This window comes from Nuphar pumila, chromosome 3, assembly GCF_984573655.1.
Source record: "Nuphar pumila chromosome 3, dmNupPumi1.hap1.1, whole genome shotgun sequence".
NCBI classification, from domain to species: Eukaryota; Viridiplantae; Streptophyta; class Magnoliopsida; order Nymphaeales; family Nymphaeaceae; genus Nuphar; species Nuphar pumila.
In genome coordinates, this window is record NC_143251.1 from 132,737,158 (window position 1) to 132,758,525 (window position 21,368).

Sequence of the window (21,368 nt, forward strand, 5' to 3'; positions counted from 1 at the left end):
TAGGAAAAATATCTCCTTTTGAGATCTTATATAAGCTTGAACCTGATTATAATAGGTTACGTGTTTTTGGGTGTAAATGTTTTATACTTACGGATAAAAATGACAAGCTCTCTCCCAAAGCTATCCCCTGCGCCTTTCTTGGGTATTCCGAAACTCAAAAAGGGTTTCGTTGCTATGATCTTCGAGATGATAAGTTATATGTTTCTAGAAATGTAACGTTTTTAGAAAATGAGAGTGGATTTGAAAAAAATGTTTCTCAACAACAAAATTTTGATTACTCATTCCTTTTTGATTTATTGGCTAGTAATGATGATATATCTAGTGATGATGTATTATCAAACCATGATGAGGAAAATGATGGTGATGTTGAAGAACATAACGCTCTCAATGATCAAGAAAACATGATTTCAAGTGATCCGATAACCTACTCACGTAGAAACCAAGACACCTTTAGAAGTGCCATTGACCAATATAGTGAGCTTGTTCCTACTCTCGATCACCGAAGATCTGAGAGGAATAGGAGACCGCCAACTCGTTTTGTCTCTTTTGAATAGGGCTTGTCTTAGTGCCATTCACTCTTATTTTGAGCCAAGGAATTTTAAAGAAGCTAAAAAATGTATAGAATGGCAAGAAGCCATACAAAATGAACTTAATGCTCTTAAAAGGGCTGAAACTTGGGATTTCCAAACTCTACCCATAGGAAAGAAAACTATAGGTTGTCAATGGGTTTTTAAGGTTAAAACTAAAAGCGACGGATCTCTGGAAATGTATAAAGCTCGCTTAGTTGCAAAAGGATATGGGCAAGAGTATGGAATTGATTATGAAGAAACTTTTGCTCCTGTAGCTCGAATGGTTACAGTTAGATGTCTTATTACTATTGCATCTATTAAAAATTGAAACATTTTTCAAATGGATGTGAAAAATGCCTTTTTAAATGGTGATCTTAACGAAGAAGTGTATATAGATGCCCCACCAGGCATGAAGATTCCTAAAGATAAAGTTTTTCGTCTTCGAAAATCCCTCTATGGTTTGAAACAGGCTCCCAAAGCTTGGTATGACAGATTTACCAATGTAATGCTAGAAAATGGTTTCTCCTCATGTTATACTGACACTGCTCTATTTACTAGAAAATCTAATGCAGGGATTGCCATATTATTACTTTATGTTGATGACATGTTAATTACAGGTGATGATGTTCAAGGAGTCAAGGGTATTAAGTCCGTCTTGACTTCAAAATTTGAGATGTCAGACTTGGGTTTTCTGACATATTTTCTTGGAATTGAGGTTGCCTATTCATAACGTGGTTATTTTCTATCTCAGTCTAAACTTGCTTGTGAGATTATTGACAGATCCGGGATTTCTGATGACAAAGTATGCGAAACTCCTGAAGTTGTGGGAGCGAAAATGAAGATTGACGATGGTGTTCCCTTAACCGATCCTACCCCTTACAGGCAGTTGGTAGGTTCTTTAATGTATCTTAGTATTACTCGACCTGATTTGTCACATTCTATACACATCGCCAGTCAGTTTCAGCACGCTCCCACAACCGTTCATATGAGTGCTGTTCTTCGCATCATCAGATACTTAAAGGGCACAATAAATAAGGGAGTATTTCTATCTTCTTCTTCTGATTTAAAATTACTTGCTTATAGTGACTCAGATTGGGGAGGTGACCCTAGTAACCGTCACTCCACCACTGGTTTTTGTGTTTTCTTAGGTGAATCTTTGATTTCATGGCGATGTAAAAAGCAACAGAAGGTCTCTCTGTCATCCACTGAAGCCGAATACAGAGCCATGACATCCATTACCATGAAAATTGTATGGATTCGACGCCTTTTGGAAGATATGAAAGTGCCTATCAGAGAACCAACAAAGTTGTGCTGTGACAATAAAAGTGCAATCTATATTGCCAAAAACCACACCTTTCACGAGCGAACAAAGCATATAGAGATGGACTGCCATTATGTCAGGGAAAAATACTTGAAGAAGGTCATTGATTTACCATACGTGACGTCTGAGTATCAACTTGCGGACTTCTTCACAAAAGCTCTTTGTTCGCCTAGATTTCATTTCCTTCTTGACAAACTTGCGGTTATCACACCGTAAGTTTGAGGGGGGGTGTTAAAATGTATACTCAAAAATATTATTGTAAGTATAAATATATATATTTATAAACATAGAGATACATATACATATATTATATGTATACGTATCTCTATATATAAGTATATATATTTATATATTTTTCCCTTTTCTCTTTTACCCAAAAGGGTATTTTTGTCTTTTTACATCTTGCGCATATTCCATTTGGAATATGCTGTATTTTTTTCCTTTTATTTTTTTCTAATTCTTTTTCTTTTATTTTTCCTTTTTGCATAACAAAAAGGTACATTGGGGGTCTCCCCAATAGAGTCGTTGGCCCCCCCCCCCCCCAACAGTCACAATTGTGACCGTTGGGAGCTCCCCAACGACTTCTTTGGATAGCCCCTCTTGCACCTCTTCCCTCTAGTATAAATAGGGGTGTTCCCCCTTGTTGTAAAACAAGCTTGAGAGTCTCAAGCGTTTGCTTCCATTTTATGAAATACATGCATTATTGCATGTTTATTATTTATACACTTTTTGCGTATTTTGTTCAAGTGTTGTGAGAGTGCTTTCGTGCACTTCTTTTATAAAGTATTTATGCTTGTATGCGTATTGTCTTTTCGTAGACAATTTCACACGGTGTCCATCACATAACTCCAAAGCTTTTTGCCTTTGAGGTTGTTTTCCATAGCGGATGCCCATACTAAATAGTTTGAACCATTTAGCTTGAAAGAAAGATCTATCTTTTGTTCACCTTCCATGGTGATTAAGAGAGAGGAGCAAGAAGAGAGATACAAGAAAAGTAAATACAACTTTAACAAGAATCAAGAGCACAACCTTGCTCTGATACCATGTAATGAAGTAAGCGAAAATAGATATATGGAATGCTAAAGCATACCCAATGTCCTATAAAGGACAACCACAAGTGCAATAGCAATGAACAAGTCTACAAGGGACAAATACAAAAGCCAACAAAGCGCTTACAAATAAAAAGAGGATTTTATTGGGTATTAGGGCTTAGAAAAGCCTACTTTATAATGAGGTGAACACCCTTATTTATACAGCTGAAAAAGGGAGAGAGATGGCTGAAGAAGGAGACAGCATTTGGGGGATCAACTAGGAGTCGTTGGGCCCCCAACGGTCATATTAACGACCGTTGAGGGTCCCAACGACTCTTAGTTGGGACCCACAATGCATTACACTATTTAAATTAAAAAAGAAAGAAAAGATAAAACTAGAAAATAAGAAAAAAGAGAAATAAAGAAAAAGAAAGAAAGAAATAAAAGATAGTACTACCCCTATTGGGCAGATTTACAGAAATACCCATTATCGGGTATGAAGTAACATATATATATATATATATATATATATATATATATATATATATATATAGACCTCTCTCTCTCTCTCTATATATATATATATATGTACTTGAGTACATATGTTTTACTTTTAACAATATGAAGGTGTTTAAGTAATCTGAACAAATGATGTGGAATATGAAAAAATAGTCTACAAGTAGTGCGTGCATATATAATATGGAGAGGCATATGCATGCAAGATACCTGTTAGTTGCAGATTTGTTATATATCCATCCAAGAATAGGCGGCAGAAAACTTGTAATTTATCATGCTCAGCTGGTGCCATCCCTAGTGGTTGACATTCACATTGTTTTTAGCAGTATGCTTGTAATTACGTTGTATTATGTAACAGCCCTAATTAGGGCTCTGTTTTAGGTGAGATCAGTGTTATTAAAAACGTGCCTCAAGGCGCAAAAAGCACGCCTCGCCTCAAGGCGAGGGCCTTTGTGCCTTGAGGCACTGGTATAAAGCGCAATACCCATGAGGCGTGCGCCTCATAGGCCTTGAGGCGCACGCCTTGAGGCGAGGTGCGCCTCGGACTGAGGCGTACACGCCTCTTTTTGCTGTAGTTCATGCACAGAAAATGCATTCAACTATTCTAATTTATTCTTTTTGTTTTCAGTTAATGTGGAAAACCATACGCCCCTTAGTAAAGGTGCTGCATCGCACAAATTTATACCCTCACGCAACCACGCACCCCAATTTTTTTAAAGTGCCGCAACCACGCACCCACACCTATGTGACATAGATGATCAACATGGGAACCTGTGGAATTTCTGTTTAGGTCTGTCGACATGGGCTAGGTGACATGTTGACAGGCCTAAAAGAATGAGATAGCTGGATTGTAAAGTAGCACTATCACAACAAAGAGTCTCATGTTCAAGACCTGAGAGGCTAACCCCAGCCTGCATATCATAAGAAAAAGGAAAATTAAAAAGAAAGGGCTGGCTGACATTTTGCCTTCCTTCAATGGATTTTGGATTATCAGCTTTTAACAGTGTGAAGGACTTTGTTCATTTTAGAGCCTCTGCTACTTAAGGGCATAGTCACCAATCAGTCATGATGATGATTGTGGAGTGCCACAGATCTTCTGCTTCTGATGAGCCTTTTGACATGATTGACTGCAGTCACCTTGGTTGAGGTGCTATTGTTGATCTTGTAGCATGTTTATGCTAAACTTTAACATTTAAGTTAAGGGGATACATAACCTACTGACTAAGATATAATTTTTGAGCTAGTCATGATATTACTATCAATGTTCAGTGAGTCGATTAGATGAGATAACTCAAGCACACCTATTTTCCATGAGAAAAGCTTAGCAATTGTGGATAGAGAGAAAAAATGGAAAAGTCAGGAAATAGAATAGAAATAGGTTGTCTTTCATGCCAAACTATGGAAAATAGAAAAAAGATAATAGATAGAAATAATATGAAATTGAGAAAAAGATGTTAAATCAGAAATCTAGGAAGGGGAAATATCACAATGTTTCATGATAATATCATTGCATGCTTCAAATTTTCATTATTTTGAAAAAATGATGACAAAATACTTTAATAATGTTTCATGAAAATACTGCTAAAACATTGTGATAGTTTGAAAATATTGGAGATATGTGTGTTGTATTTTCAAGCTTATGAAGAAAAATCCTAAGGCTTAAAGTTTTATTTTTGATGAACTCACTATTCTTGTTTGAGCTTAAATATTGGAGATATGTGTGTTGTATTTTCAAGCTTATGAAGAAAAATCCTAAGGCTTAAAGTTTTATTTTTGATGAACTCACTCACTATTATTTTTGATGAACTCGCTATTTTTTGAGATTTTTTATTTCCTGTTGGTTGTTGCTTCATCAATAAAGATTTTTTTATTTTTTTATAATTTTAGATAATTTTTATATATTTTTTAAGTTTTAAAAAAAACTTTGAGGCTTACGCTTTACGCCTCAAGGCTTACGCCTCGCCTCAAATTTTGGTAGAGTGCCTCGCTACGCCTCAAAGCTTTTCACAACACTGGGTGAGATCATTATGTCATGCCCAACACATTAAAGTAAAGCAGTTACTATTCGTGTTGAGTCTCTCTCCTTCCCCCTCATTGTCTATTTTACGAAGTTGTTAACACATGCACAAACACTATAAAAATGTGCTGGAAAATAGTATGTGTATGTCAAATTTGGCAGTTATGCTCATTGTACTGTTGTATAATACAACAATACATGTAAATGATTGGTCACATAAAGGCGAACACATAATTTTTTTGACCTTTTAATGCAAAAGATATAGGCCTGATGTTGGATGGTTTTGTTAAAGTGTAATGATCTTTATATATATATATATTGTTGTTAGGAAACACTCAAGTAAGAAAACGAAGAAACAAGAACAATCAAAACACAAAGAAGAGGGACACAGAGATTTACGTGGAAAAACCTTCCCTCAAAACCGAGAGAGAGTAAAAAACCACGACCGCCCAGAAAAAAACCTTTATTGCTCTTTTTCGACTGTTACAGGAGAGAAAGAAAAGAAAGTATTTATAAGGCAAGGGCGACAACCCTAAACCTAAACAAGTCGGGTCTGATCTATAAGAAATCGGGTTCCAAACATAAGCCCCCAAAAAAAATTCTTTCGGGGGGCGTTGCCCCCCTATGGGATACGCGCCAGGGGAACCCCCCGGACCCCCCTTACTGGAAGGTCAAAAACTCTGAATCAGGCTCCACAACTCATCAATCTCCCACTTGGAGACTGATACAAAAAAGACCTCCATCTACCTTGTCTTCCCAATCTCTTCTCTGCATCTCTGGAACGACAACCCTCCCTCATGCTTAATGAAGGAGTCCAATTGAGGCAATGCACAACCTCAATTTCTCAGTGGTCACACCCTTTGTCAACATGTCTGCTGGATTCTTGGCACCAAGGATCTTCTCTAATGACAACGTCCTATCATTTATCATCTCTCAAATATAATGATACCTCAATTGAATGTGCTTTGTCCTTGAATGAAATATTGGATTCTTTGCAAGGCACAAAACACTCTGCGTGTCACTGAAGAGAACACTTTTGTCCTGTTCCTTGCCAATCTCCTTCAGAAAATTCTTCAACCACACCATCTCCTTTCCGACCTCGGAAATAACAATATAATCAGCTTCTGTGGTTGAGAGGTCAACACATTTCTGAAGTCTTGACATCCAGTTGATCGCTGTGTTACCAAGTGTATCTATCTAAGTGTATATATATATATATATATATATATATATATATATATATATATATATATATATATATATATATATATATATATATATATTAGTATATTTTCAAAACCAAATAAAGGGTATTTTAGTCATTTCTCATTTTGTGCATATTCTCATTTGAGAATATGACTGTATTTTTCTTTCTTTTAATTCTTTTTATTTTTTTTTTATTTTTTGTATTTTGTGTCACATGGGGGCCCCTCAACATAGACGTTGGAGCCCCCTCCAACAGTTATATTTATAACCACCGTTGGAGGGGCTCCAACGTATATGTTGGACACCCCCCCCCCCATTCCTCCAACATTGTATAAATAGGGGTGCTCCCCTTCTCTTTTTTCTTATGCTTTTGTAAAGCCCCTCTTGGGACCCAATATATTGAAGTTGATATTTTTTATGCTCGTGCATTTGTATCCGTGCCTTTGTGCACTTGTGAGAGTTCTCCTTTGTGCCTTTGTGCACACTTCGTGTTTTTAGCATTGTGCTCATACACAAAATCTCTCTTTATAGAGATTTTCTCATGGTATTAGAGCAAGGTTGCTTGGGAAAGAAAATCTTGTGATTCTTCTCAATATCGAGTGCCTCGTAAAGCATGCCTTCAATTCTTTTTGTGATCGGCGTGAAGACTTCTCTTCATCAAATATTTTAGATTACTTCAACAAGAGTTAAAATCTCTTTTTGGTACGTATTCTTTTCCTTCATCTTATTTCTTTAATGGGTGAAAAAGATTTCCATTTCTCTCTTGGCTTTAAGCTCAATGACTCCAATTATCACGTATGGGCCAGAAATATGGAGGCCCATATTAAAGGAAAAAGGGCTTTGGGGTTATGTTCAACGCTCGATTTCGGAACCGGAGCAAAAAATTACTTTGGTAGAAAGAGGAGAAATCAAAATTCTTGAGGGAGATGAAAGAACGAAGGCTCTTGAAGAATATAGCAAAAAACATGAGGAGTGGGAAATGAAGAACTTCAAGATATTGTCATGGATTTTCTCATCCGTTGAGACTAGATTCAACACTGATATCATAAAGTTTAAAAAGGCTTTTCAAGCATGGGAGTACCTCGAGAAGATGTACACTTCTAGAGACTTGTCCCATAAGTATTACCTCCAAAAAAGGGCGCTAACCCTTCTTCAAGGAGAGATGACTATAAGGGATTATTTTGCCGAGCTTTCATCCATTTGGGATGAGCTTGCTATGCTCGAACCGAAGTGGAGTGGAGAAGCCATAGAGTTTCGTCATAAGCAACTTGAAGATCGTTTTTTCAACTTTTTGAATGGACTAAGGCTCGAGTTTAAGCAAATTAGATATTCTCTCCTATCCTCTTTCACTTCTCCCTCTCTTGAAGACGTCATTACTAAATTAAGTGGAGAAGAAACTCGTATGGGCATTAGCAAGCAAAATCAAGTGTTCTTGCAATGCCCACAAATCAAGATGAGTGTGATGGAGCTAATGTCGTTTCTAGGCCCGTGAACAACTTAAGGACATACAAACATCCTCGTTTTAAAAGCTAAAATCAAGGTGGTCAAGGCGGAAGAAGGGACTATAGCAAAGTTGTGTCACTTTTGCAAAGAACGGGGTCATATCAAACCGGTTTGTCCTAAGTGGAAGAAATTACTAGCAATGGCCACCACATCTCAACCATAAAAGGAGGAATCTACAAATGGAGCTCTATCTCTAAATCAAATTGTGGAAGCTCTTCAATCTCTTCTTAAGGGAGCCATTTCCGGTGTCGTCGTATCTACACCGTCTCCTCCAGGTAAAACTTCTTGGCTTTTAGATTCCGGTGCTTCATTTCATGTCTCCAAGCATTTTCTCTCTTTCCGAATATTTTGAAAGTTCGTCCCCATCTTTTGTTTCAACCGCGGACGGTACTTTTCTTGAAATTATGGGAATTGGAAATTTCGAAACCCAAAACTTTTTTATTTCAAAAATTAGATTTATACCAAAATTGAATTTGAACTTACTTTCCGTCTCTCAACTCTCGGACCTTGGGTGTGACATTAAATTCTTATCTAATAAATGTTTAATATAGGATCACCAGTCCGGGAGGTTAATTGGGGAATGCTCTAGGAAGGGAGACTTATACTACGTGGATTCTCTTCAAATTCCCAAACCCCCTTTTTGTAATGTGGCCCAACATAAAGACATAAATGTTTGGTACAAAAGACTTGGTCATCCCAATATCACCAAGTTGTCCTATTTGGACTTTACTAAAAATCTTTGTAAAAATACTTTCTTTTGTAATGATTGCATTCTTGAAAAAATGAGAAGTATGCCTTTTGAACAAAGATCTATGTTTACCACTAAACCTTTTGAAATTGTTCATTCGGATGTTTGGGGACCGGCACTCGTTATATCCTAGGGAGGTTTTGTCTATTATGCAATTTTTGTGGATGATTTTTCATGATATTGTTGGATTTATTTTCTCAAACATAAGCATGAAGTTTTTTCATGTTTTAAATCATATCATATGATGATCAAAAATCAATTTAATAGTAATTTAAAGATATTTAGAACCGATTCCGGAGGAGAATATCTCTCTAATTAATTTAAAAAATATCTTGAAGATTATGATATTGCCCATCAAAGATCATGTCCTAAGACCCCACAACAAAATGGTTTGGCCGAAAGGAAGCATAGGCATATCATTGAAACCACGAGAACCCTTCTTATTTCTCAAAGTATTCCAAATTTTTTTTAGGCCAAGGCAGCTCTTGCTTCCGTTTATCTTATTAATCGCCTTCCATCCAAAAATTTAGATAAAATTTCTCCATTTAAGGCTCTGTATGAAAAAGAAACCGATTATAATAAATTAAGAGTTTTTTGTTGTAAGTGCTTTGTCCTTACAAATAAAAGTGATAAACTCTCACAAAAAGCCATTCCTTGTGCTTTTCTTGGTTATTCTGAAACCCAAAAAGGGTTTCGATGTTATGATGTTAAGAATGATAAGTTATATGTCTCAAGGAATGTTATGTTTTTGGAAAATGATAGTGGTTTTGAAAAGAATGAATCTCATTTAGAAAATGTTGACAATTCCTTTCTTTTTAATCTATTATCTAAAGATGATGAGATCTCTAGTGATGATGAATCAACATATAACTGTGATAATGAAGTAGTTGAAATCAACAGCAACTCTAACCCTACTACCTCTCAAGAAGAAAATATATCTAGAGACCCTATCACTTATGCTCATAGAGATAGACGCACCTTTAGAAGTCTTAGAATTCCACCTTGGTACCTGCATTGAGAAAACGAGAGAGAGAGAGAGACGAAGAAAGGATTACAAGAAGGGGGCTGCGGCTCACGATTTCTTCGTAACAGAAATCGTGACCTAATGCCTATATTAATACACTTAAGTGTACACAGTGGGTCGGGTCTGGTGTATTATCCGAACCCGGATACAAATAAAAAAAAACATACAAATAAAAAACAGACTTATACAGAAATGAAATTCGGGTCTGGTACATGATCCAGACCCGAATCACTATTCACCTTTTCACCCCCCTCAAGTTGATCATGGTTATGGACCATGCACAACTTGCCTTTAAGCGTCCAAAAACGATCCTTGGTTAACCCTTTTCGTAAATAGGTCCGCAACTTGTCTTTCAGTATTGACGAACTCAGGCTCAATCTCTTTTTCTTCAACTTTCTGTCTCACAAAGTGTTGGTCAATCTCAATGTGCTTAGCACGACTGTGATGTACTGGATTAAATGACATGTTTATAGCACTTTGGTTGTCACATAGCAAGATAGTGTGAGAGATCTTTTCTCCTACTTCAGTCAGTAGATGTCTGATCCATGTGACTTCGGCAGTAGCAGCAGCCATATATCTATACTCAGCCTTAGTACTTGATCTAGCGATAGCCTTTTGTTTTCTACTGCTCCAAGAGACTAAATTTCTTCCAATGAAGACACAATGTCCTGATGTAGATCTTCGTTCATCAGGATCTTCTGTCCAGTCTGCATCACAATATACAATGAGTCTATGATCATCTTTGCCATATGGCTGTGGTGAGTATGTCAATCCATCCCCAATAGTCCCTTTCAGATATCTAAGGATTCTCTTGACAGCTTCCATATGTCCAGTACGTGGCACATGCATAAATTGAGACACTTAATTGACTGAATAAACAATATCAGGTCTAGTGAATGTGAGGTACTGTAACATTTCTATTATGTTTCGATACCTGGTGGGGTCATCACACAGATTTCCATCATGAGCGCTAAGTTTTTGATGAAGCACGCTCGGAGTTCCCAGAGGTTTGCAGTCTTTCATGCCTGCCTTTCTGAGAACATCTACGGTGTACTTGTGCTGAGTGAGTGTCAAGCCATGAGTCTGATTATCAACTTCTACATCAAGAAAATAGCGTAGAGCTCCAAGATCTTTCATTTTGAACCTCTGACCTAGTAAGTCTTTTACTTCTTGGATGTGGGCCGCAGAGTTTCCTGTGATAACAATATCATCGACATATATTAGTAACAAAGTGGTCACAGTCTGACTTCTGAAAATAAACAATGAGTGGTCCAGCATGGAACGTGAAAATCCATGTTTCTGAATCTCTAGTGAGAAGCTGTCAAACCAAGAGCGAGATGCTTGCTTCAAACCATAGATAGCTCTTTTTAACCTGTACACATGAGTTTTACAATTTTGTTCTTGATATCCTGGGGGTTGCTCCATGTACACTTCCTCCTTCAATCGTGTATGTCAAAAATGTTGAATTTCTCAATTGGGAAAGGAAAGATCAATCAGTTGTTGCATACATCACATCAACTCTGTCTCAAGAGATTCTCGTTGCCATTCCTGACAACTGTACAACGCTACAACTCTGGGAACGACTGGTTCAGACGTATTCGCAGGTTTCTCAAGCAAGAGTGATTTTTCTAAAAAGGGAATCTCAGTTGCTAAGAAAAGATTCTTCCCTGAAGGAAAGAGACGAAGGAAAGTGAACTCAAAGCGCTTAGGAAAGCCAACACGTGAGAATTTCAAACGCTTCCCAATGAAAAGAAAACTATAGGATGCCGATGGGTGTTTAAAGTCAAAACCAAGAGTGATGAATCTCTTGAAATGTATAAAGCTCGTCTAGTAGCTAGAGGGTATAGCCAAGAATACGGGATAGATTATGAAGAGACATTTTGCTCCAGTAGCTCGTATGGTTACTGTCAGATGTCTTATAACCATTGCTTCTATTAGAAAATTGAATATTTACCAAATGGATGTCCAAAATGTCTTTTTAAATGGTGACCTTAATGAAGAAGTCTATATGGATGCTCCACCTGGTATGAAAATTCTTAAAAATAAAGTTCTTCGTCTTCGTAAAGTTCTCTATGGCTTGAAACAAGCTCCCAAAGCTTGGCACGATAGGTTTAACAATGTAATGACTGAAAATGGTTTCACTTCATGCTATACTGACACTGCATTGTTTGTTAAGAAATCTGATGCAGGGATTGTTATATTACTGTTGTATGTTGATATGTTAATAACAGGTGATGATACCAAAGGAATCAATAGTATTAAATATGTCTTGACTTCCAAATTTGAAATGTCAGACTTAGGATTTCTGACATATTTTTGGAGAATTGAGGTTGCCTACTCTCACAGAGGTTATTTTTGGTCTTAAACTAAACTTACTTGTGAGATTCTTGACAGATCAGGAATCACAGATGATAAGGTCTGTGAAACTCCTGAAATAGTAGGTTCGAAGATGAAGATTGATGATGGGATTCTCCTAAAAGATCCCACACTTTACAGACAACTGGTTGGATCTTTAACGTATCTCAGCATTACGAGGCCTGATATCTCTCATGCAGTACATATTGTTAGTCAATTTCAACATGCATCTACTACAGTTCATATGAGCGCCATTCTTCGTATTATATCTTCAACAAGATACTAATATCAAGACCTTAATATTCTTGATATTGAACCCACCACGAAAGCACAATAAGAACACTTTAGAACACTTGTGCACAAAAAACACAACTCACAAATAACTCACAAATGCACAAAGGCATAAAAACAATGAAATCAATTTATTGAGAACTTGGGCTTTGACTCAAAGCCATGAGAGAATACAAGGGGAGAGCCCCTATTTATAACAATCCAAAAGGGAGCCTTGGAGGGGCTCCACTCATAGACGTTGGAGCCCCTCCAACGGTCACAAATGTGACCGTTGGAGGGGCCCAACGTCTATTTGAGTGGGCCCCCCAAGGTTCCTTTAAGTAAAAAATAAAAAGAAATAAAAATAAAGAAAAAGAAAAAGTAAAAAGAAATTACAAACACATTCAAAAGATGAATGTGCGTAAAATGGAAGAAAAGATGAAACTACCCCTATGACTAAGAAATAAGAAATATATATATTTTATATATATAAAAAGTAGATACATATACATATATATTAATATATGTATATGTATTACCTTATATATATAAAATATATATATATTACATTAGGTGATAAGGTACATAATTTAACACCCCCCCTCAAACTTAGGGCAGGATGACCGAGAGTTTGCTAAGAAGAAAGTTGAAACGCGGAGCACACAAGGCTTTGGTGAAGAAATCCGCCAATTGATATTCGGACGTGACATATGGAAGGTCAATGATTCCCTTGAGGTACGCCTCTCGAACATAATGACAATCCATCTCTATGTGTTTGGTCCGCTCATGAAAGGTGTGATTTTTGGCGATATAAATCGCACTTTTGTTGTCACAGCAAAGCTTGGTAGGTCCTGCAATAGTGATTCCCATGTCTTCCAGCAATTGGTGAATCCAAACAATTTCCATGGTAGTAGTTGCCATGGCCCGATATTCGGCTTCAGTTGATGATAGAGACACCTTTTGCTGCTTCTTGCATCTCCATGAGATTAATGAGTCTCCTAAGAAAACACAAAAACCAGTGGTGGAGTGACGGTTATTTGGGTCACCTCCCCAATCAGAGTCAGTATAAGCAATTAACCTTAATTCAGAAGAAGAAGACAGAAAAACTCCCTTATTAATAGTGTGCTTTAGGTATCTTACGACACGTAAGATAGCACCTATGTGAACAGAAGTTGGTGCATGCTGAAATTGACTTGCCGTATGCACCGCATGTGAGATATCTGGTCTGGTGATACTTAGATACATCAACGATCCTACGAGTTGCCTGTAGGGAGTAGGATCGGAGAGAGGAATACCATCATCAATCTTCATTTTTGCTCCTACTATAGCAGGAGTTTCACAAACTTTATCATCTGTAATACCTGACCTGTCAATAATCTCAGATGCAAGCTTAGTTTGAGACAAAAAATACCCTCTATGAGAGTATGCAACCTCAATACCCAAAAAATAAGTTAAGAAACCCAAGTCAGACATTTCAAACTTATCCTTTAAAATAGACTTTATGCTTTTAATCCCTTTAGAATCACTCCCAGTAATAAGCATGTCGTCCACATATAGCAACAAAATAACAATCCCTGCATTAGACTTTCTAACAAACAAAGCAGTATCAGTAAAGCATGATGAAAAACCATTATCTAACATCACAGAGTTAAACCTATCATACCAAGCTTTGGGAGCTTGTTTTAAACCATACAGTGCTTTCCGAAGACGAAGCACTTTCCCTTTAGGATACTCCATTCCAGGAGGAGCATCCATATATACTTCTTCGTTTAGATCTCCGTTTAAAAATGCATTCTTAACATCCATCTGATAGATGTTCCATTTATTTATTGAAGCAACGGTTATAAGACATCGGACGGTGCCCATCCGAGCAACGGAGGCAAAAGTCTCCTCATAATCAATCCCATATTTTTGATCATATCCTTTTGCTACTAAGCGGGCCTTATATCTCTCAAGAGACCCATCACACTTAGTTTTGACTTTAAATACCCATCTACATCCTATTGCTTTCTTATCTTTAGGAAGGTCTTGAAACTCCCAGGTTTTCGCTTTCTTTAGGGCTTCAAGTTCATTATTCATAGCAACTATCCATTCTGGGTATTTTCGTGCTTCCTCAAAATCCCTAGGTTCTATGTACGAGTGAATGACGCTTAGACAGGCTCTATATTTTGGTGAAAAGGACTCATATGAGATGAACCTAGAAGGGGATTTTCTTGATCTTTCGGTCCTACGAAGATTTCCTTCACTTGAAGGGGGAGACTCATTATCATATCTTTCGAGGGCACTTCTAAAAGTACTCCTATCTCTATGAGAATAGGTTATAGGATCTCTATGTGGTTCTTCATTAATGGGTTGATCAGTATGAGTTTCATCATTTTGATTTGTTTCATCATCGCTAGTATCATCATCTTCAGTTAATAAATCAAACAGAAAAGAATAATCTATATTCTCGTCATTAGTTTCAAGTTTTTCGAAACCACTAACATTTTCCAAAAAGCTTACATTTCTGGAAACATAAAGTTTATCACTCTTAACATCATAACAGCGAAAACCTTTATGAGTTTCAGAGTAACCAAGAAAGGCATAAGGAATGGCTTTAGGGGAGAGTTTGTCATTTTTATCAGTAAGGACAAAACATTTACATCCAAAAACCCTTAACCTGCTATAATCAGGTTCTTTTTCGTATAATTTTTCAAACGGGGAAATCTTGTTTAAGTTTTTAGATGGAAGTCTATTTATGAGATAGACAGAAGTAAGAGCGGCCTCCGCCCAAAGTTTTTTCGGTATATTTTGAGAAATGAGCAAGGTTCGTGTGGTTTCAATAATATGCCTATGTTTCCGTTCAACCAACCCATTTTGTTGGGGGGTTTTGGGACAAGACTTTTGATGAAGAATTCCATAATTTTCAAGATAGCTTTTAAATTCATTGGAAAGGTATTCGCCACCCGAATCGATTCTAAAAATTTTAAAATTTCCATTGAATTGATTTAAAACCATCATATGAAATGTTTTAAAGGTTGAAAAAACTTCATATTTATGTTTAAGAAAATATATCCAACTAAACCTAGTGAAATCATCTACAAAGATAACATAGTAAGAAAAGCCTCCCTTGGATATCCCCGGAGCTGGACCCCATACATCGGAGTGAACGATTTCAAAAGGTTTTGTTGTAAACATGGATCTTTGAGGAAAAGGAAGACTTCTCATTTTTCCAAGAATACATTCATTACAAACAAAATTTTCATTACAAAGATGCTTAATAAAAGGCAAATAAGAGATTTTAACAATGTTGGGATGACCCAATCTCTTATGCCATACATGAATATCTTTGTTTTGAGCAATATTACAAAATTGATTCTTGGGAATTTTAAGAAAATCAACATAGTAGAGGTCTCCTCTCCTAGAGCCTTCCCCAATCAATTTCCCGGACTGGCGATCCTGTATCCAACATTTATTAGAAGAGAACTTTATATCGCAACCATAGTCCGAGAGTTGAGAAACGGAAAGTAAATTTAAGTTTAGCTTTGGAATAAGACGAATTTTTGGGATAAAAAAATCTTGTTTTTCAAAATTGCCCATTCCTTTAATTTCAAGAGGGGTTCCATCCGCGGTTGAGACAAAAGATGGAAGACGATTTTCAGAATAATTAGAAAGAAAACAATGACTTGGAGTCATATGGAACGAAGCACCAGAATCAAGTAGCCAAGATGTCTTACCAAGAGAGGAAGAAGATGACATGGCGGCTCCAGAAGTGCCTCCTTTGAGAAGAGGTTGAAGAGCATCCATAATTTGATGAAGCGAAAGAGGTTCATTTGAAGGCCGTTCCTCCGATTGGGATGCTAAAGCCGCGGCGAGGAACTTCTTCCATTTGGGACAATTGGGTTTGATATGTCCCGGTTCTTTACAAAAATGGCAAGTTAATTTGCTATAATCTCTCTTGCCATATCGATCATTTTGCCCTTGATTTTTGAAATGGGGCGGTTTGTAGGTCTTCAAATTATTACCGGGTCTTGACACGACATTGACCACTTCATAGTCATTTTGAGAAGGTGTAGCAAGAATACTTGGGTTATTTTTACTAATCCCCATACGTGTTTCCTCACCACTTAGCTTGGTGATGACATCTTCAATAGATGGGGAGGTAAAAGCCGATAGAAGGGAGGACCGAATTTGCTCAAATTCGGGTCTAAGACCATTTAAGAAGTTGAAGAAACGATCTTCCTCTAGTTGTTTGTGCCTTAATTCAATAGCTTCTCCGCTCCATTTTGGTTCGAGCATGGCAAGCTCGTCCCAAATAGATGATAATTCGGCAAAATATTCCCGAATAGATAAATCATTTTGTTGAAGAGTCAAGGCTTTCTTTTGAAGGTAGTATTTGTGAGACAAGTCCCTTGACGTATACATTTTTTCAAGGTATAACCAAGCTTCGGAGGCCCTTTTAAATTTGATGATGTTGGCATTGATCTTGGTTTCTACGGACGAAAAAATCCAAGACAATATTTTGAAGTTCTTCATTTCCCACTCATCATGCCTTTTGGAATATTCTTCTAAGGCCTTTTGTCTATCTTCTCCTTCAAGAATCTTGATTTCCCCTTTCTCTATAATAGAAAGCTTGGGTTCGGGTTCCGATATGGAACCTTGAACAAAACCCCAAAGACCTTTCCCTTTGATATGGGCTTCCATGTTGCCGGCCCAAACATGGTAGTTTGAACCACTAAGTTTAAAACCGAGGGAGAAGTGGGAGTCTTTTTCACCCATTATGAAGAGGAAAAGATGGAAAATAAAGCGTACCTTAATGGATTTTCAACATTTTCTTGACGAAAGTTGCTTCTAAAATATTGCCCGGAGCAAATGCTTTACTCAAAAACTTCACTAGCTTGAGGGCACGATTTTCGAGGTGCTTCACAAGAGGCGAGATACACGATCTTTTTTCTTTCAACCTGGCTCTGATACCATGTAAAAGTATCTTCAACAAGATACTAATATCAAGACCTTAATATTCTTGATATTGAACCCACCACGAAAGCACAATAAGAACACTTTAGAACACTTGTGCACAAAAAGCACAACTCACAAATAACTCACAAATGCACAAAGGCATAAAAACAATGGAATCAATTTATTGAGAACTTGGGCTTTGACTCAAAGCCATGAGAGAATACAAGGGGAGAGCCCCTATTTATAACAATCCAAAAGGGAGCCTTGGAGGGGCTCCACTCATAGACGTTGGAGCCCCTCCAACGGTCACAAATGTGACCGTTGGAGGGGCCCAACGTCTATTTGAGTGGCCCCCCCAAGGTTCCTTTAAGTAAAAAATAAAAAGAAATAAAAATAAAGAAAAAGTAAAAGTAAAAAGAAATTACAAACACATTCAAAAGATGAATGTGCGTAAAATGGAAGAAAAGACGAAACTACCCCTATGACTAAGAAATAAGAAATATATATATTTTATATATATAAAAAGTAGATACATATACATATATATGTATATGTATTACCTTATATATATAAAATATATATATATATTACATTAGGTGATAAGGTACATAATTTAACACTACAGTTCATATGAGCGCCATTCTTCGTATTATCAGATACATAATGGGTACAGTAAATAAGGAAGTATTTCTATCTTATTCTTCTGAATTGAATTTAATTACTTATACTGACTCTGATTGGGGAGGTGACCCGAATAACCGTCACTCCATCACTGTTTTTTGCATCTTTTTAGGAGAATCTTTAATTTCTTAGAGATGCAAGAAACAACAGAAGATCTCACTTTCATCCACAGAAGCCAAATATAGAGCCATGTCATCTACTACCATGGAGATCGTTTGGATTCGCAGCTTGCTGGAAGATGTGAATGTTCAAGTTCAAGGGCCCACAAAACTGTGTTGTGATAATAAAAGTGCTATTTACATTGCCAAAAATCACACATTTCATGAGCGTACGAAGCATATTGAGATGGACTGCCACTATGTTCATGAAGAATACTTGAGAAGAACCGTAGACCTCCCATATGTTACATCAGAATACCATCTGACAGACTTCTTCACCAAAGCGTTGTGCTCTCCAAGATTTAACTTCCTTCTTGGCAAACTTTGGGTTATGTCACCCTAAGTTTGAGGAGGGGTGTTAAAATGTAATGATCTTTATATATATATATATATATATTTCAAAACCCGATAAAGGGTATTTCAGTTATTTCTCATTTTGCGCATATTCTCATTTGAGAATATGACTGTATTTTTCTTTCTTTTAATTCTTTTTAGTTTTTTGTATTTTGTGTCACATGGGGGGCCTTCAACATAGTCGTTGGAGCCCCAACATTCCTCCAACATTGTATAAATAGGGGTGCTCCCCTTCTCTTTTTTCTTATGCTTTTGTAAAGCCCCTCTTGGGACCCAATATATTGAAGTTGATATTTTTTATGCTCTTGTGCATTTGTATATGTGCCTTTGTGTACTTGTGAGAGTTCTCCTTTGTGCCTTTGTGCACACTTCGTGTTTTTAGCATTGTGCTTGTACACAAAATCCCTTTTTATAGAGATTTTCACAGGTTTATCTGATGCTCTTCATTTTCTAATCTTATTTAGAACTTTATTTTTTAATTCATTCAGAGCAATGGGGCAGAGGGTAGAGGAAGAGTTGCTAGACTTCAACGCAGGCTTCTTGTGGTGGAGGTTGAAAACTGGATTATGCAACATCAAAGGTGTCTTGATGAAGAACTGGTAAAATTTTAAACTTTTCTTTTGCTGTCAAGTATTTCAATTGAAGGAAATGATGCATTGATGCAGTTACAATTGTGATAATAGTGAAATTTAACAAATGTGAAATTTGCCTCTCCCCATATACACATACACATAGTTACTTGAAAATCCAAGAAAATAAAAAGTTCATTGTTTATCACTAGTTCAATTCTTTATTTATAGTTCTAGATCCATCTGCTCGTTATCATTGCCTTGTGTGGTAGGCTTGAATATTTTTTTCTTATAATTAACACATAATTTAAATTTCCTGTTTATAGGTATAGAAGATCAATTCAAACAACTCTTATTTTACATCTCTGCTTTAACTTTCAATTGTACATGGTAAATATTAATGTGGGAAAAAAATGCTTAGAACACAGATTATTTGGGAAAAATATTTAATTAACATTTCTTGGCCCCAACCGCAATCATACCTAGAACTAAAAGCATTGCCAATGAGACTTCAGGTTCTGACTGCATGCTGATTGACTACGGGAGATAGCTTCAAATTGTCATCCCTATCTGCCACACAAGCAAAATGAGGAAGAAGGACAACAACAACAACAATTGGTTGTTGCTTGAACGTATGTACATTGTCTAAGTAGAATATAATCTGAATATTTATTGAAAACAGATATTATATCATCAACTACAACTTTTTTCGGGTATTTGATGTCCTTCTTGTTGCCAAACAAAGCCATTATGACTAATGAATGATTTATTTGTGCATCCATATAATTTTCCTTGTTGGAATCCAAATTCTTCCTCTTTATCTTGTATAAAACCATCCTTAATTTCTAAATGATTGGTGATTGTGAGTTCAAATTTTAAATGGGCAACTCCATGCTTCTCATTATGAAAACCAAAGATTGAGTAGAAAACACCACTCTAGATGTTATGCATCAGGCCTATCAATAGTGTGCATTATGTTACTCTTTAATTTGGTGATTTACATGCTGGAGATGGGGTATGTGATGGGATTATCCTTATTGATGATTGCTTTTCTGTGTAGGATAAAGATGCTCGATGGACGTACGGCCTGGTTTTATATTCGTTGGACCGCCTTTATAAAGTTGTTGAGAGGCATGCGAAAAAAACTGGAGAATGGGTCTGGTAAGTACAAAGTCACAGGTAAAAGATTTTGTCAACCTTCGGGATTCAGAAGTGCTTTGTATCAAGTGACCGATCTGATCTAGTCATCATGCTGCATGGCTAGTGACTTACCCAATTTGGTTACGGGCAATGCTTTGCACGCCTGCATCTTGTCAAAGTCTAACCCTTTGATGTCTTAAGTTGAGCCTAAAGCTGATTTTCTGGCATTTCAGTTTGAGACAGGATATTGTGGATTTAGGGAAGCCTAGATTTCACAAGGTTGACAAACTTGCAATAACCTCGCGCATGGTACAAGTATACGACTGCCTTCTCCCTTCATCAAGGCGCCTCCGATGACCTAATTGGTTGCTGTCTCAATATGCATTTTTTCCAGCCCCAGTTTGGGATCATTGTAAGAGATGGTAAATTTTCAAACAGAATAGTACATGTTCAATTTTCTTCAGTTCTCGTCTTCCGTATTTCTTTTTCCTTCTCCATTCACTTTGTAGTAGCTGCTGCAGAAAATAAATTTTTTCTGGCTCCAGTTCAAAGTTGCAGCACAGAGCTATTGGCTTTATTGTAATTTTGATAGTCTTGTTAGTAGCAATATTTTGCTCCTTGTATATGGCTTACAGACATGAATCAATGATTGGAGGTGATTTAAGGGCCCTAAATTCATTCTTGGCTGACTAGAGCTGTATGGACCCTGAACAGGACACTAAGCAACCTGAGTGTGGGCTGTATACCAAGTCATTTAACCAGTCACCAATACATGCCCAATTATATATAGTTTTTCTTGGCAGTAATGCTGTCTATGGGTTGAGCCAATGGTTGCAATATACGCAATTCAAAGAAAACCTAGAGCTCCAAATACAATTCTCAAATACTGTACTATTTGATAGTGTATGCAACGTGTCATTATACAGCACAAGATTAAACAATAATTAAACTTTGAAGAAAACACTTCA

General features: G+C 36.9%; 1 protein-coding gene across 3 annotated transcripts in view; it reads left to right on the plus strand.

The window, feature by feature from the left end:
• Positions 1-21,074, plus strand: part of LOC149843892 (protein DGS1, mitochondrial-like) — a 43,764-nt gene extending 22,690 nt beyond the window's left edge. Inside the window, exons 12-15 of one of the 3 annotated variants that reach the window (XR_016430929.1) lie at positions 19,180-19,290; positions 19,776-19,892; positions 20,321-20,421; positions 20,634-20,649. Coding sequence is in view for 2 of the 3 variants with exons in the window: in XM_090000137.1 (XP_089856263.1) it covers positions 19,180-19,290; positions 20,321-20,421; positions 20,634-20,757 (336 nt within the window). In the remaining variant the exon portion in view is untranslated. Of the gene's footprint in view, positions 1-19,179; positions 19,291-19,775; positions 19,893-20,320; positions 20,440-20,633 lie in introns of all 3 variants that reach the window. The other 2 variants (XM_090000138.1, XM_090000137.1) reach the window with 2 other exon arrangements.
• Positions 21,075-21,368: the final 294 nt, after the last annotated feature.